General features: G+C 36.6%; 1 protein-coding gene across 1 annotated transcript in view; it reads left to right on the forward strand.

Annotated features, from left to right (window-relative positions):
• USP34 (ubiquitin specific peptidase 34) overlaps nucleotides 1–16,121 on the forward strand; it is a 220,528-nt gene that overhangs the window by 31,740 nt on the left and 172,667 nt on the right. Inside the window, 2 exon segments of the mRNA XM_032292024.1 lie at nucleotides 3,069–3,150; nucleotides 3,237–3,329. Of these exon segments, the coding sequence (XP_032147915.1) occupies nucleotides 3,069–3,150; nucleotides 3,237–3,329 (175 nt within the window).

Below are 16,121 nucleotides of genomic sequence, written 5' to 3' on the forward strand. Positions count from 1 at the left end.
TTTTTTTTTTTTTTTTTTTTTTTTTTTTTTTTTTTTTTTCCATTTTAAATGTCCTTGTCTCTTTTAGACATTTTTTGGCTTAAAGTCTATTTTATTTGATGTTAGTGTAACCACCAAACCTTTCTGAAGCTTATTGTTGGCATGGTTTATTTTTTTCCATTCTTTTATTTTCATTCTGCTTGTTTTGAATCTAAAGTATGTCTTTTGGGGTAGCATATAGTTGGATCTTTAAAAAAAAATCTAGTCCTATAATCTCTGCCTTGATTAGAATTTTTAATTCACTAAGAATTTTATGTAGCTTATTTTATAGCTGTCATTTTGCCGTTGGTTTTCTGTGTATCTCATATCTTGTTTCTCTATTTCTTCTTTGCTATCTTATTTTATAGTATATACGTAGATTATGGTATGCCATTTTAATTTCATTGATTTAAATATTTTAACAATTATTAGCAGTTTTTTGGGTTAAATATGCATTCAACTTCTTCACATTCATACTGACTTAACTCTAATAAAATAAAAAACATTGTTTCAACATAGCTCTATTACTGTTTTGGATAGAAGTTAGCTATTAATCATATTCTGATTCCCTTGTGTATTCTGAGTTGTTTTTCTTTCACTGCTTTAAACCATTTGACTACAATATGTGTAGATGTGGGTTTTTTTGTGTTTATCCTCCTGGAGTTTGTTCTACTTCTTGGATGTGTAGATGAATGTGTTTCATCAGCTTTTGGAAGTTTGAGGTATTCATATACTTTTTTTGGCACCGCCTCCCACTTTCTTTGACTCCCATTGCATGTATGTTTTGAGACCTCCGACTAGTGGTTATTAATACTGTTCAATTTTATAGTTGTACTGTTATTGTGAAAGTCCCTGGGTCTCCCCTTTAAATTTTTGAGAGAGTGTCTTGCCCTGTTGCCCAAGCTGGAGTGCACCAGCACTATTATGACTTACTACAGCCTTGACCTTCTGGACTCAAGTGATCTTCCCACCTCAATCTTCTTAGTAGCTGGGACCACAGGCATGACTCACCACATGTGGCTAATTTTATTTTAGATTTGGAAAAACAGGCTTTTACTGTGTTGCCCAGCCTGACCAGCCTGACCTTGAACTCCTAGGCTCAAGCAGTCTCCCCAACCTCAGTATCTCAAAGTGCTGGGATTACAGGCATGAACCATAGCAGCAGCTTGGGTCCCCTTTTAATGTCCTTTAGTAGACTTAAATAATAGTGGATTTTTTTTTTTCAAGAGTTTTGTTTCTTGAACTGTTATTAAATAAGAGTTGAATCGTATGGATCATAACTTCATTAGGATTACTCAGAAATAGGTAAAATATATCTAGTTTTATTTTAATGTTTGAGGCCCATATAATTCCTAGTGGTTCTTTTTTAGTTAAAATTGTTAGTATACAATTATTTTATAGAATGTAATTCTTTGTTGCAATAAGAAAGTAAATTACTTAACTCTTCGAGTTTGTCTGTATATAATGTTGAAAAAGTTGGGACCTTTTATTGTACATTTTACTTTGAAACTAATTTTCTTCCACTCATAATATAGTCATATTGCGCTTAATGACAGGGATACGTTCTGAGAAATGCATTATGAGGTGATTTCATGTGCAAACTTACACAAACCTAAATGGTATAACCTGTGGCTCCTAGGCTTCAAGCCTGTACAGCATGTTACTGTACTTAATTCTGTTGGCAGTTGTAACACTCTGTAAGTATTTATGTGTCTAAACGTATCTAACTGTAGAAAAAATAATGTAAAAAAATTGGCAAAAAAGATAAAATAGGATATTGCCTGTATGGGATGCTTACCAGGAGTGGAGCTTGCAGGACTGGAAGCTGCATTCCTGGTAAGCATCCTATACAGTTCCACCTTTGGGTGAGTTGGTAAGCGATTGCTGAGCAGATGTGAAGGCCTAGGATGTGACTCTACACTATTGTAGACTTTGTAAGGACTGTACACTTAGGCTACACAAATTATTAAAAAATTTTTTTCTTCAGTATTAACAGTATTAACATTAGCTTAGTCTAACTTTTTATTTAATTTTATAAACTTAAAAAAATTTTAAACATTTTGACTCTTATTTAAAACACAAACACGTTGTATGGCTGTACAAAAGTATTTTTAAAAAATATATAAGCTTTTCTTTTCCTTTTTTTTTTTTTTTTTTAACTTTTTAATACTACTCATAGAGCTGTCCTCCCATGCTGACAATGCCTTCTTTTTTCTTTTCTTTTTTTTTTAAACTAGGAAGAGTATTCTTTAAAAATAAAAAGTAAATACATAAACTAGTTACACAGTCATTTATTATCAAGTATTACAGACTGTGTGCAGATGCTATACTTTTATATGACTGGCAGTGCAGTAGATTTGATTACATCAGCATTACCACAAACGTGTGAGTAATGCTCTATGACATTATGATTGCCACAGTGTCATTAGGTGATAGGAATTGTTCATGTCAATTATAATCTTATTATAATCTTATGAGACCACTGTTGTATATTTGGTCCATCCTTTGGTCTGTCATTGGCCAAATCATTGTTATGTGGTACATGAATGTCTGTTACTTCATTTTTCATCTATTAGTGGAATCTTTAATAGTATCAGCCAGGAGACTTACAGTTTGGCTTGGGGATAATTCTTTTGTTGTTCATCCTTTTGGTAATGTACTTTCTGATATTATCTCATTATAGAGGGCATATTGGGAAACCTTTCCTAAATGCTTCAATACATACTGTGGAAATTAAAAAGGGGGAAGGCAAAGACCTTGAGTAGGATAATACCTCACTAATTCAGTGTTACACCTGTGTACTTAGTGTTACTTGTTATTTTAACTTTTCAGTTATTTGTTGCTTGTTTATAAACTCAGGGAATTTGAATTTATAAATTCAGCATTATATTTCATTCTAGTTATGCTTCGTAGTATTCTGTAAAACTGATTGTATCTAATTCTTTGTTATTGGTATGGGGACAAATTTAGGTTTTTAATTGAGTCTGCCTTTTAGACATGAGAAAAGATGACAAAAATATATTTTTAATGTACTATTTTTATTACTTTAGGTCCATTGCAAAAGAACTTGCAGACTGGCTTATTAGCAACAATGTGGTGGAGCATATATTTGGACCAAATTTACACATTGAGGTTTGTGGATGGTTATATGACTTCTCTGTTCTATTGACAGAGAAGAATTTTTTTTAAATTAATGATACTAAGTTTTTCTGTTACAGATTATCAAACAGTGCCAAGTGATTTTGAATTTTTTGGCAGCAGAAGGGCGACTGAGTACTCAACATATTGACTGCATTTGGGCTGCCGCACAGGTAATATTAACAGCTCTCATTTCTTGAGTGCTTTGCTTATCAATGTTCTAAGTGCTTCTCTGTGAGGTAAATTCTATTATCCTGTTTTATAGCTAAGGGAGACCAAGACATGGACAAGCTGGGACTGAAATCTGGCTTCCGAGTCTGTGTCTTACTATGTTACTGGTAAAATTGAAGGAAGTCAGAGTCAGTCATTTGGAGCTTCTTCATGAAACCATCCTGGTTTAATAAAGAGACATTTTCCTGTTATTCTTATTTATACAGTCTACCCTTCTATCCTGAATTGTTGTATTGGTATGTTTCTTGTCTGTTGTACTTTAAAAAAATTTTTTTGAATAGGCATATATCCACATGATTCAAAATTCCAAAAGTAAATATTAAAGATACATTACATGTTTTTCCTCAGGCATGCAGTTCTTACCCTTTCAGGTGTATCAGATTTTTTTGTATAAATAGTGAACTATATAAATTTTTCTTCCTTTTTATTCTTCACAATTGTAGCATACCAACCAGACTTTTTATTTATTTTTCTAAACTTAATTTGTTCTTAAGATTTCTCATCAATATATGAAGTGTTTTTTATCTTCTTGTAAGATTGTATAGCGTTTAATTAAATGTATGCACCGTAATTTAAACAATTCCCATTCATGGGCAGTATCTTCCCCCACCCCCCACCCAGTCCATTTTATTACAAACAGTGCTATGATAAGTCACTTCTAACGTATTCATTTCATCCTTGTGCAAAACTTTTGTGTAGCTATGATAAATTCCTACTTACAAGTAGAATTAGAATTACTAGGTTAAAGTGTATGTGTGGATAACTTGGGGTAAATACTAATATGACAGTTTTACTTTCTCAATTTTGTCAGTACATTAAATTTCATGATCTTTGCCAATCTGATGGGTAAAAAGTGATATCATTGGTATTTTAAATTTACGTTTCTTTTATTATGAGTGAGTTTGCCAATCTTGTGTTTAAGAGCCATTTTGTTGCTTTTTCTGGGATTGTCTGTTTATATTTTTTGCCATTTATCAATTGTTTTTCTTGTTTAATTTGTAGGAGCTCATTATGTGTCACTAAAATTGATCTTTGGTTCGTGATTGTAACTCATGACTGTATCCTGATTTGATGCATTTTGCTTTGCTTAAGGTGGTTTTTACTGTTCACTTTCAAATTTGTGGTTGTAGTTTTTATGGTCTGTGGATATTATATCTTGGTTTGAAATGCCTTCTTTATTCCCAACATTATAATTCTCCTTAGTTTCTTCCTATACATTTTCTGTTGCAATTATGTATCTTAATTGTTGATTCAGCTAAGATTTATGTTAAAGTGTTGTGTATGTGTCCAGTTCTCTTCCCTTTTTTGTTGTGTAATTTTCCCAATTCCATTTGTTTACTAACTCTTAATTCTGATTTGAGATATCAGTTTTGTCTTGACGGCATCATTTTTTGAACTTCTAGACTGACCTAATTCTATGTGTAATTATGGTCTATACTGGGGATTGAGAAACTCTCTGTTAGTCAACTGTCTGTTTTTGGAAATTTTTGCTACACAGCCATGCTCGTTCTTTTACATATTGTCTATGGTGGCTTCCAGAGCACAGCAGCAGAATTCAATAGTCAGCAGAGATGCTGTCACCCATAATCCTAAAATATTTACTTTCTGGTCCTTTAAGAATATGTTTGCCGGGCGCGGTGGCTCAAGCCTGTAATCCCAGCACTTTGGGAGGCCGAGGCGGGTGGATCACGAGGTCAGGAGATCGAGATCATCCTGGTCAACATGGTGAAACCCTGTCTCTACTAAAACTACAAAAAAATTAGCTGGGCATGGTGGCGCGTGCCTGTAGTTCCAGCTACTCAGGAGGCTGAGGCAGGAGAATTGCCTGAACCCAGGAGGCGGAGGTTGCGGTGAGCCGAGATCGAGCCATTGCACCCCAGCCTGGGAAAAAAAGGCAAACCTCCCTCAAAAAAAAAAAAAAAAAAAGAATATGTTTGTTAGAGTTTATACTAATTTTTCTCTTTATTTTTACTTGTATCTTTTTAATATTTTAATTTTTAAATTTTATTTATTTATTTTTTTGAGATAGAGTTTCGCTCTTGTTACCCAGGCTGGAGTGCAATGGCGCGATCTCGGCTCACCGCAACCTCCGCCTCCTGGGTTCAGGCAATTCTCCTGCCTCAGCCTCCTGAGTAGCTGGGATTACAGGCACGCACCACCATGCCCAGCTAATTTTTTGTAGTTTTAGTAGAGACGGGGTTTCACCATGTTGACCAGGATGGTCTCGATCTCTTGACCTCGTGATCCACCCGCCTCGGCCTCCCAAAGTGCTGGGATTACAGGCGTGAGCCACCGCGCCCGGCCCCTTTGTAATATTTTTAAATGCCTGAGACAGCTAGGCATTTCTCATTATTGTCATAACTCTTCTGTTTTATTTCTTCATATTAATTTTAGCATTCATGTAAAATGTTTTCATTATGTTAATGATTAATTTGAGAACTGAAGTTCGATCTTTCTGTCCAAAGTATGATACTTCTTTTTTCTTTTGCATTATTGATAGTTTCAAAGTTTTTCATATATGGATTTTTATTTCGTGCTATGCTTAATCTTAGGAAGTTGGTTTATTTTTTGTTGCTATTATAGTGATTTCTTCAATTTTATTTAATTTCTTCCATTATGTTGCTATTTCTTTCATTATATTTAGTAATATCTATAATTAAAATAGTTTTGGTTATTAATGATCTAGGTTTTCAGTATATTTTCTTTGACTTCCCATGTCTAACATCGTGTGCTTGTTTGAGATGGAGTCTCCAGCTTTCATCTAGGGTGGAGTGCAGTGGTGTAATAGCTCATTGCAGTTTTGAACTTCTGGGCTCAAGAGAACCTCCCAAGTAGCTGGAACTACAGATACGAGCACCACCTGGCTAATTGTGTGTGTGTTTGTGTGTGTGTGTGTGTGTGTGTGTACACATGTGTACACGCACGCCCTTATATCCATATTTAGATTACTGCCTTATTAGACATTGTTGCATACTGCTGGCATCTGAAGTTATAACTATACTTGAATTATAGTCTGGCCACTGCAATAGCCCTTTCTGTATTACATTTTACGATTCTAATCTTATTTCTTCCTGCCCTTTCAGGAACTGTTATCATGAGGGATTGTTTCTTCCTCTATTACATATTTATATTTCTTATCTGTACTGGATTGTTTATGTTGTGGGTCACTTCATATGCCTTTGCTGTTTGTTTTGTTGCCCAGGCTAGAGTACAACGATGCATTCTTGGCTCACTGCAACTTCCACTTCCTGGGCTTGAGTTATCCTCCCACCTCAGCCTCCTGGGCAGCTGGGACTACAGGTGCACACCACCATGCCTGGCTAATTTTTGTATTTTTTGCAGAAACAAGGCTGCGCCATGTTGTACTGACTGTTTTCAAACTCATGAACTCAAGCAGTCCTCCTGCCTTGGCCTTCTGAAGTGCTGGAATTATAGGCATGAGTTGCCACACCTGGCTCCATTCATATTTTTAAAAGACAACTAGGTATATGTTGCATATACTCTGGAGTGTCATACTTTTTTTTTTTTTTGAGACAGAGTCTTGCTCTGTCTCCAGGCACCAGCTGGAGTGCAGTGGTATGATCTCGGCTCACTGCAACCTCCGCTTCCCGTGTTCAAGCAATTCTCCTGCCACAGCCTCCCTAGTAGCTGGGACTGCAGGCGCGTGCCACCATGCCCAGCTATTTTTGTATTTTAGTAGAGACAGGGCTTCACCATTTTGGCCAGGATGGTCTCTATCTCCTGACCTTGTGATCCACCCTCTTTGGCCTCCCAAAGTGATGGGATTACAGCCGTGAGCCACCGCGCCTGGCCCATAAAATGCTTTTCTAATAGTGCTGTCTCTCAAATGGAGCTCTTGTCTGGCAACTTCTGGAGATAGTATTGGAGGCATAACTACTCTTACTTTTCTCATTTGTCTCATCAAGCTTTCATTTCAGGTTGTGCGACGAAATGAGAGAAAGTACATTGGTACCAGTATCTATACTTATATGCAATTACTTTATATAATTTTCTTCCCCAGAGAAGATCTCTGGTGGATCTGGGTTACCTATATGTTGGCTGCTCGTGTTTTTCTAACTGATGGATGGCTGACAGAAAGAATCACTTTTTATGGAAAACTTCATTTAAGTCCTGTCTCCATCTCTGTTTCTTCCTTCTGTCAATCAAATCTGTTACTCTCAGCCCAGAATCTTTCCCAGTTATATTGGGAAGATTGTCTTACCTGCCTCCTCTATAGCTTTCTTAAAACATACTCTGAGCTACAACTTTCTTTACCTATTACATTTTAAAAAGGTATTACCCGGCCACCATGGTGGCTCACATCTGTAATACAGCACTTTGGGATCTGAGGCAGGAGGATCATGAGATCAGGAGTTTGAGACCAGCCCAACAAACATGGTGAAATCCCATCTCTACTAAAAAATAGGAAAATTAGCTGGGCGTTACAGGCACATGCCTATAATCCCAGCTACTGAGGAGGCTGAGGCAGGAGAATTGCTTGAACACGGCAGATGGAGGTTGCAGTGAGCCAAGATCGTGCCACTGCACTCTACTTAGGCAACAGAGCAAGACTCCATCCCAAAAATAAATAAATAAATAAAAATAAAAGATTTCCAGATATTTTAATGTTTCAGAAATATGTAAAAATCTCGTGTCTGATGGGAACTTTCATTTTCTTTGTGGATTTGTTTCTTTTTATTGTGAAGTAAAATAATGATTTTTCTTCTCTATAGGATGATGAAATTCAACACTTTCCTCCTACTTTCTGATTTTCCGCCTCCCAGTTTTTATTGTTATTTACAGATTATATAGTATAACCATAATTCCTACACTTGTTTAGTATTATGCCGTATTTAAGTATGTGACTTATGAATTCTTTTTCCTCAATCTGTTTTTCTCATTCCTTTCTTCCTTATTCCAGAATTAATTTGTATTTATTTTTCTTATGGATTTCACAGAGTACGCTTTTGTTTTTCCTGAAGAGAAATATGTGCATGTTATGTTCCAGAGTTGTATACGCTTGAAATGTCTCTTTATGCTTGAAGAAGAGTTTTAGTGAGTGTAGGATGCTAAAGCCGCTTTTATTCCCCTCAGAACTTTGTAGTAGAGATGATTAGTAGTAGTACATTGTTTTATGAACTAAGAACTTAAGAAACAAAAGGTTTTACCAAAAAGTGTATCTCCTCATCTCCTGCTGGCAAGATTTTCTCTCATGTGGATTTTAAAAATGTTATTTGATCCCACGAGGGTTTTTATGTTCTGTTTTGTTCTGAGTTTTTGGTTGAAGGGATTTATTTATTTACTTACTTATTTATTTAAGACAGAGTCTTGCTCTGTCACCCAGGCTTTGGAGTGCAATTGTGCAATGTTGGCTCACTGCAGCCACCTTCGCCTCCCAGATTCAAGCAATTCTCCTGCCTCTTAGCCTTCCAAATAGCTGAGATTACAGGCATCTGCCACCACGCCCAGCTAATTTTGGCATTTTTAGTAGAAATGGCATTTCACCATGTTGCCCAGGCTGGTGCGTAACCTCTTGATCCACCCACTTCAGCCTTCCAAAGTGCTGGGATCACAGGCATGAGCTACCATGCCTGGCTTTGGGTGAAGGCTTTTAATGTATATGTACTTTTTCTTTTCCTTTTATATTTTGGTAAAATATGCATAACATAAAATTTACCATTTTCACCGTTTATACGTGTACAAGTCAGTGGGATTAAAGATAATCATAATGTTGTATAACTATCACTGCTATCAGTACCCAAAACATTTTCATCATCACTAGTAACAACTTTGTACTCATAAAATAACCCTTAATTTCCTCCCTCCTTTCAGCCCCTGGTTTCTTCCATTTTACATTCCTTTTTTTGCTGTATCACTCATGCTGGATGCAGCAGCATGATTACAGCTCACTGCTGCAACCTTAAAACTCCTGGGCTCAAGTGACCCTCCAGCCTGAGGCTCCTGAGTAGCTGGGACTAAAGTGTTCCTAGCTAATTTTTGTATTTTTTGTAGACATAGGGTCTTGTTTTGCTCAGGCTGACCACCAGTGTTTGCACTCAGGCCATTCTCTTACCTCAGTCTCCCAAAGTGCAGGGATTACAGATGTGAGCCACCATGCCCAGCTGTTTTACATTCTGTTATCTTCTGTCTCCATGAATTTGCTTATTCTAGGTACCTCATATATAAGGTATTTCACAAATATATAAGTGAAATAATATTTGTCCTTCTGTGTGTGGCTTACTTCACTGAACATAATGTTTCCAAAGTCAGTCTGTCACAGCATACATTAAAATTTCATTCCTTTTATGACTAATATTCTGTTGTATGTATATACTATATTTACTCGTCCACCAGTGGACATTTGGATTGTTTCAGCCTTTTGGATATTAGGAGTAATGCTGCTGTGAACGTGGATTTACAAATATCTGCTCAGTTTTCTGTTTTCAGTTCTTTTGTATATATAGTCATGCATTGTATAACCATACTTCAGTCAACAACAAACCACATACATATATGACAGTGTTCCTATAAGATTATAATGGAGCTTATTATAATTCCTGTCATCTGATAACATTGTCATAGCTGACCTAATGTAGTGCAACAAATTTCCTTTTCTGTGTTTACACACAGGAAAACTTACTGAGTTACAGTTGCCTATAGTATTCAGTACAGTAACATTCTGTACAAGTTTGTAGCCTAGGAGCAGTAAACTATAGCGTATAGCCTAGATGTGTAGTAGATGCTACCATCTTTTATGTAAGGGTACTCTGATTTTCCCAAGAGGGCATTTCTCAGAACGTATCCCTCTCCTTAAGTGACACATGACTGTATATGTAGCAGTAGAATGTCTGGATTACATGGTAATTCTGTGTTTAACTTTTGAGAAACCACCAAACTGTTTTTCACAGCAGTTGCACCATTTTACATTGTCACCAACAATACCAGATGGTTCTGGTTTCTCCAAATCCTTGCCAATACTTACTACTTGCCCTTTGAAAAAAAATTCACCTATTCTAGTAGGTGTGAATTTGTATCTAATTGTGGTTTTTATTTGCATTTTCCTCATGATTAATTATATTGAACATGCTTTCCTGTTCTGGTTGGCTATTTGCATATTTGCTTTGGAGAAATGTCTGTTCATGTCTTTTGCCCGTTTTTGTTGGGATTTTGTTTGGTTTTCTTTTGAGTTTAAAAAAACAAATTCTGGCTCATGCCTGTAATCCCAGTACTTTGGGAGGCTGAGGCAGGGGGATCATGAGATCAGGAGATCAAGACCATCCTGGCCAACATGGTGAAACCTCATCTCTACTTAAAAAAAAAAAAAAAAAAAAAATTTAACTGGGTGTGGTGGTGCATGCCTATAGTCCCCGCTACTCAGGAGGCTGAATCAGGAGAATAGCATGAACCGAGGAGGCACAGGTTGTGGTGAGCCAAGATTATGCCGCTGCACTCCAGCCTGCAAGACTCCATCTGTATATTTTTTATTATAAATACATATATTTGTAGACATAAATATATTGTGTGTGTGTGTATATATACAGTGGTTCGATCATAGCTCATTACAGCCTTGACTTCCTGCACTCAGGTGATCTTCCTGCCTCAGCTTCTTAAATAGCTAGGACTACAGACTAATATTCTGGATGTTAATCTTTTTATTGGGTATATAATTTGTGTATAATTTCTCCAAGTCTATGTTTTTCTTTTTAAATTGAGATTTAATATGCAAATATTAAGAAATATCAAATATATAAAAATTATATATTTAAGGTGTACAACTTGATTGCATATACATTGTGAAATAGTTACTACAATTAAGCTAATTCACGTATCTATTCCCTCACAGTTGCCATTTTCTCTCAAGTATGCAATATGGTATTGTTGACTATAGTCACATTACTGTACATGAGCTCTCCAAAATTTACTCACTTTGCAGAACTTGAACTTTATACTTTTTTTAACGATGTCAACTTGTTTCTCTCTCCTCCTGTACACTCTGCTTTTTTGACTGAATTCATCATATAAGTGAGACTGCAGTATTTATCTTTCTGTGTCTGGTTTATTTCACCTAGCATGATGTTTTCTTTTTTTTTTTGAGACGGAGTTTCACTCATGTTACCCAGGCTGGAGTGCAATGGCGCGATCTCGGCTCACCGCAACCTCCGCCTCCTGGGTTCAGGCAATTCTCCTGCCTCAGCCTCCTGAGTAGCTGGGATTACAGGCACGTGCCACCATGCCCAGCTAATGTTTTGAATTTTTAGTAGAGACAGGGTTTCACCATGTTGACCAGGATGGTCTCGATCTCTTGACCTCGTGATCCACGTGCCTCGGCCTCCCAAAGTGCTGGGACTACAGGCTTGAGCCACCGCGCCCGGCCTAGCATGATGTTTTCTAGGGTCAGTCATATTGTCAAAAATGGAAGGATTTCCTTTTTTGTTTTTAAAGCTGAATAATCTGTGTGTGTGTGTGTGTGTGTGTGTGTGTGTGTGTGTGTGTGTATCACGTTTTGTTCATCTGTGGAAAGACATTTAGTTTTTTCCCATATCTTGGCTCTTGATAATAATACTGCAGTGAATGTGATAGTGAAGATACCTCTGAGATACTGATTTTATTTCCTTTGGATATATATCCAGAAGTGGGATTCTGGATTATAATATAAAATCTGTTTAGTTTTTTGAGTAATGTCCTTATTGCTTTCAAAAATGATTATACCAGTTTTCATTCCTACCAGCAGTGTATAAGGATTCCCCTTTCTCCACATACTTGGTAACATTTGTCTTTTGATAATAGCTATTACAGCGTAGGTGTGAGATGGTGTCTCATGCTTTTGATTTGCATTTCTCTGATGATTAGCAATACTGAGCAGTATTATACCTGTTGGCTGTATGTGTGTCTTTTTTTGAGAAATGTCTATTTCCTTTGCCCTGCATAGGGGTATTTTTTTGTTTTGTTTTGCTATTGAGTTGTGTGAGTTCCTTAAATATTCTTGATATTAAATGGTTTGTAAATATTTTCTTCCATTGTGTAGGTTGCCTTTTCATGCTGTCGTTTGCTGTGCAGAAGCTTGTTGGTTTGATGAGATCTCAATTGTGTGTTTTTTTGCTTATGTTGCCTATGCTTATCGTTCCTGTCAAAAAAATTATTTCCTAGACCATTGTCAGGAAGCTTTTTTATTTTATTTTATTTTATTTATTTATTTATTTTTTTGGGACGGAGTTTCGCTCTTGTTACCCAGGCTGGAGTGCAATGGCGCGATCTCGGCTCACTGCAACCTCCGCCTCCTGGGTTCAGGCAATTATCCTGCCTCAGCCTCCTGAGTAGCTGGGATTACAGGCATGCACCACCATGCCCAGCTAATTTTTTGTATTTTTAGTAGAGACGGGGTTTCATCGTGTTGACCAGGATGGTCTCGATCTCTTGACCTCGTGATCCACCCACCTCGGCCTCCCAAAGTGCTGGGATTACAGGCTTGAGCCACCGTGCCCGGCCTATTTTATTTTTTATTTTTTTATTGTATTTTTTCAAGAAACTTTTTACCTATCACCTTCTAGTAGTTTTACAGTTCCAGGTCTTAAATGTGCTTTTATGTTTTTACCCCATTTTAAGTTGATTTTTGTATGTGGTGTAAAATAAGGATCCAGTTTAATTCTGTATGTGGATATCAGGATTTACCATCACCTTGTGTTGGAGACTGTCCTTTCTCTGGCATCCTTCTCGAAGATCAGTTGACTGTAGATGCATGGATTTACTTCTGGGCTTTTTATTTGTTCTGTAGGTCCATATGTTTGTTTTTATGTCAGTACCATATATATAATATATTTTTAAGGGACAGGGTCTTGCTCTGTTGTCCAGGTTGCAGTACAGTGGTTAGTTCGATCATAGCTCATTACGGCCTTGACTTCCTGCACTCAGGTGATCGTCCTGCCTCAGCCTCTCAAATAGTTAGGACTGCAAGCCCATTCCATCGGGCCCAACTAATTTTTAATTTTTTTAAATTGTTTTGTAGAGACTGGGTCTTACTATGTTGCTCAGGCTGGTGTCCAAACTCCTGGCCTCAAGCAGTCCTCCTGCCACAGCCTCCCAGAGTGTTGAGATTACATGTGTGAACCACTGCACCTGGCCCATATTGTTTTGATTACTGTAGTCATGGTAATGTATTTTGGAATTAGAAAATGTGATACCTCCAGCCCTATTCTTACTCAAGATTGTTTTTGCTATTTGGGGCCTTTTTGTGATTCTGTATAAATTTTAGTATTTTTTTTTTTGTAAGGAATGCCATTGAGGCCCGGTGTGGTGGCACATGCCTGTAATCCCAGCACTTTCAGGAGGCCAAGGCAGGTGGATAGCTTGAACACAAAAGTTTGAGACTAGCCTGGGCAACATGATGAACCCCTGTCTCTACCAAAAATACAAAAAATTAGCTGGATGTGGTGGTACATGCCTGTAGTCCCAGCTACATGGGGGGCTGAGGTGGAGGATTGCTTGAGCCCAAGAAGTCGAGGCTGCAGTGAGACGAGATTGCGCCAGTGTACTCCAGTTTGGCTGACAAAGTGAGATCCTGTCTCAAAAAATAAAAATAAAATAAAGAAAGACTGCCATTGAGATTTTGATAGGGATTGTGTTGACTCTGTAGATCACTTCGGGTAATACGGACTTTAATAGTATTTTTCTTACAATGCATGAACGTGGAATGTCTTTTTATTTATCTGTGTTTAATCTTCTTCAATGTTTTATAATTTTCAGTGTATAAGTCTTTTACTTTGGGTTAGCTTATTTCAAAATATTATAAAATACTTTTGTTGCTGTGGTAAATGGGATTGTTTTCTTAATTGCCTTTTCAGACAGCTTCTCTTACTTAGAAATGCCACAGATTTTTGTATATTAATTTGCATCCAGCAACTCTACAGAATTCATTTATTAGTTCGAACAGTTTTTTGTGGTTGAGTCTTAAGGTTTTTCTACATATATGATCATTTGTAAAAAGATAATTTTTCTTTCTTCTAGTCTATTTGGAGTCCTTTTATTCCTTAAGTCCTCTTGCTTGGAATTTGAGTATTAAATTGAATAGGAGTAGATTTGTGTGCTTTATATATGAAGAAAAGCTGGCCAGGTCTGTAATCCCAGAACTTTGGGAGGCCGAGGCGGATGGATCACAAGGTCAGGAGTTTGAGACCAGCCTGGCCAAATAATGAAACCCCATCTCTACTAAAAATATAAAAATTAGCCAGACATGGTGGCACGCACCTGGTAATCCCAGCTACATGGGAGGCTGAGGCAGGAGACTTGCTTGTACCCAGGAGGCAGAGGTTGCAGTGAACTGAGATTGTGCCACTGCACTCCAGCCTGGGTGACAGAGTGAGACGGTGTCTTAAAAAAAACCCCCCAAAACTGTGGGCTTTTTGTTTATGACCTCTCTTATGTTCAGGTAAGCTCCTTCTATATCTGTTCTTTTGAGTATTTATTTTATGAAGGGATATTGAATTTTGTCAGATGCATTTTCTGTTTTTTTTTTTTGCCATCTGATCTAGGGTTTATTTTCATTCTTGTTAGTGTTATTTGATGAACAGAAGTTTTTAATTTTGATGAAGTCTAACATATCTTTGTTGTTGCCTGGTTTTGGTGTCATACCAATGAAATAATTTTCAAATCCAGTGTCATGAATATTACAATCCTTATCTTTTCTTCTAAGGGGTTTTAAAAAGATTTATCTTTTAAGTTTAGATCTTTGATCTGTTTTGAGTTAATTTTTATATGTAGTGTAAGATAAAGATTAAACTTTATTCGTTTTACATGTGAATATTCAGTTTTCCTAACACCCATTGTTGAAAAAACTGTCCTTTCCCCATTGAATGGTTTTGGCAACCTTGGTTGAAAGTCAGTTTACCCTTTTCATATGAAGGTTTATGTTTGGGTTCATCATTCTACTCCATTGGCCTCCATGTGTGTCCTTATGCCAGTACCATAGTATTTAATTACTACTGTTGCCTTTTTTTTTTTTTTTTTTTTTGCAAGTTTCAGAGTCATCTTTTTCAGATTGTTTTGGCTATTCAGAGTCTCTTGCAATTCTGTATGAATTTGAGGATCGGTTTTCAAATTTTACAAAAAAGGATAGGTATTACGTTGACTCTTTGGATCACTTTGGGAATAAGACTATCTCAATGTAAGTCTTCCTATCCATTAACATGAATATCTTTCTCTTTATTTAATATTTTTTAGTTTTCAGTATACAAAACTTTGCTCTCTTTGGTTAGATTTATTTCTAAGTATTTTACATGCTATTGAAAATTCTGTTACCTTCTTAATTCCCTTTTCAAATTGTTCATTTCTGGTGTATCGAAGTATAGCTGATTTTTCCATTTTGATTTTGTTTCTTGCAACTTTCTGAATTTGCTTCTCAGCTTAGTAGCTCTCCTGTGGATTCTTTAGGATTTTCTGTATATAGGATTGTGTCATTTGCTATTATAGATAGTTTTACATCTTCCTTTCTTATTTGGATGTCTTTCATTTCTTTTTTGTCTAACAGCTCTGGCTAGAAGTTCAGTACAGTGTTGAGTAGCAGTGGTAAATGTAGGCATCCTTATCTTGTTCTGATCGTAGGGGGAAATACATCATTCATCTTTGAGTATGATATTGGCTATGGGTTTTTCATGAGTACCCTTTATAATGTTGAGGATTTTTTTCTCTTTTAGTTTTCTGAGAATTTTTTTTCATGAAAGGAATCTTACAAGTTGTCTAGT

This window comes from Sapajus apella, unplaced genomic scaffold (assembly GCF_009761245.1).
Source record: "Sapajus apella isolate SASKATOON/1434 unplaced genomic scaffold, GSC_monkey_1.0 scaffold26, whole genome shotgun sequence".
NCBI classification, from domain to species: Eukaryota; Metazoa; Chordata; class Mammalia; order Primates; family Cebidae; genus Sapajus; species Sapajus apella.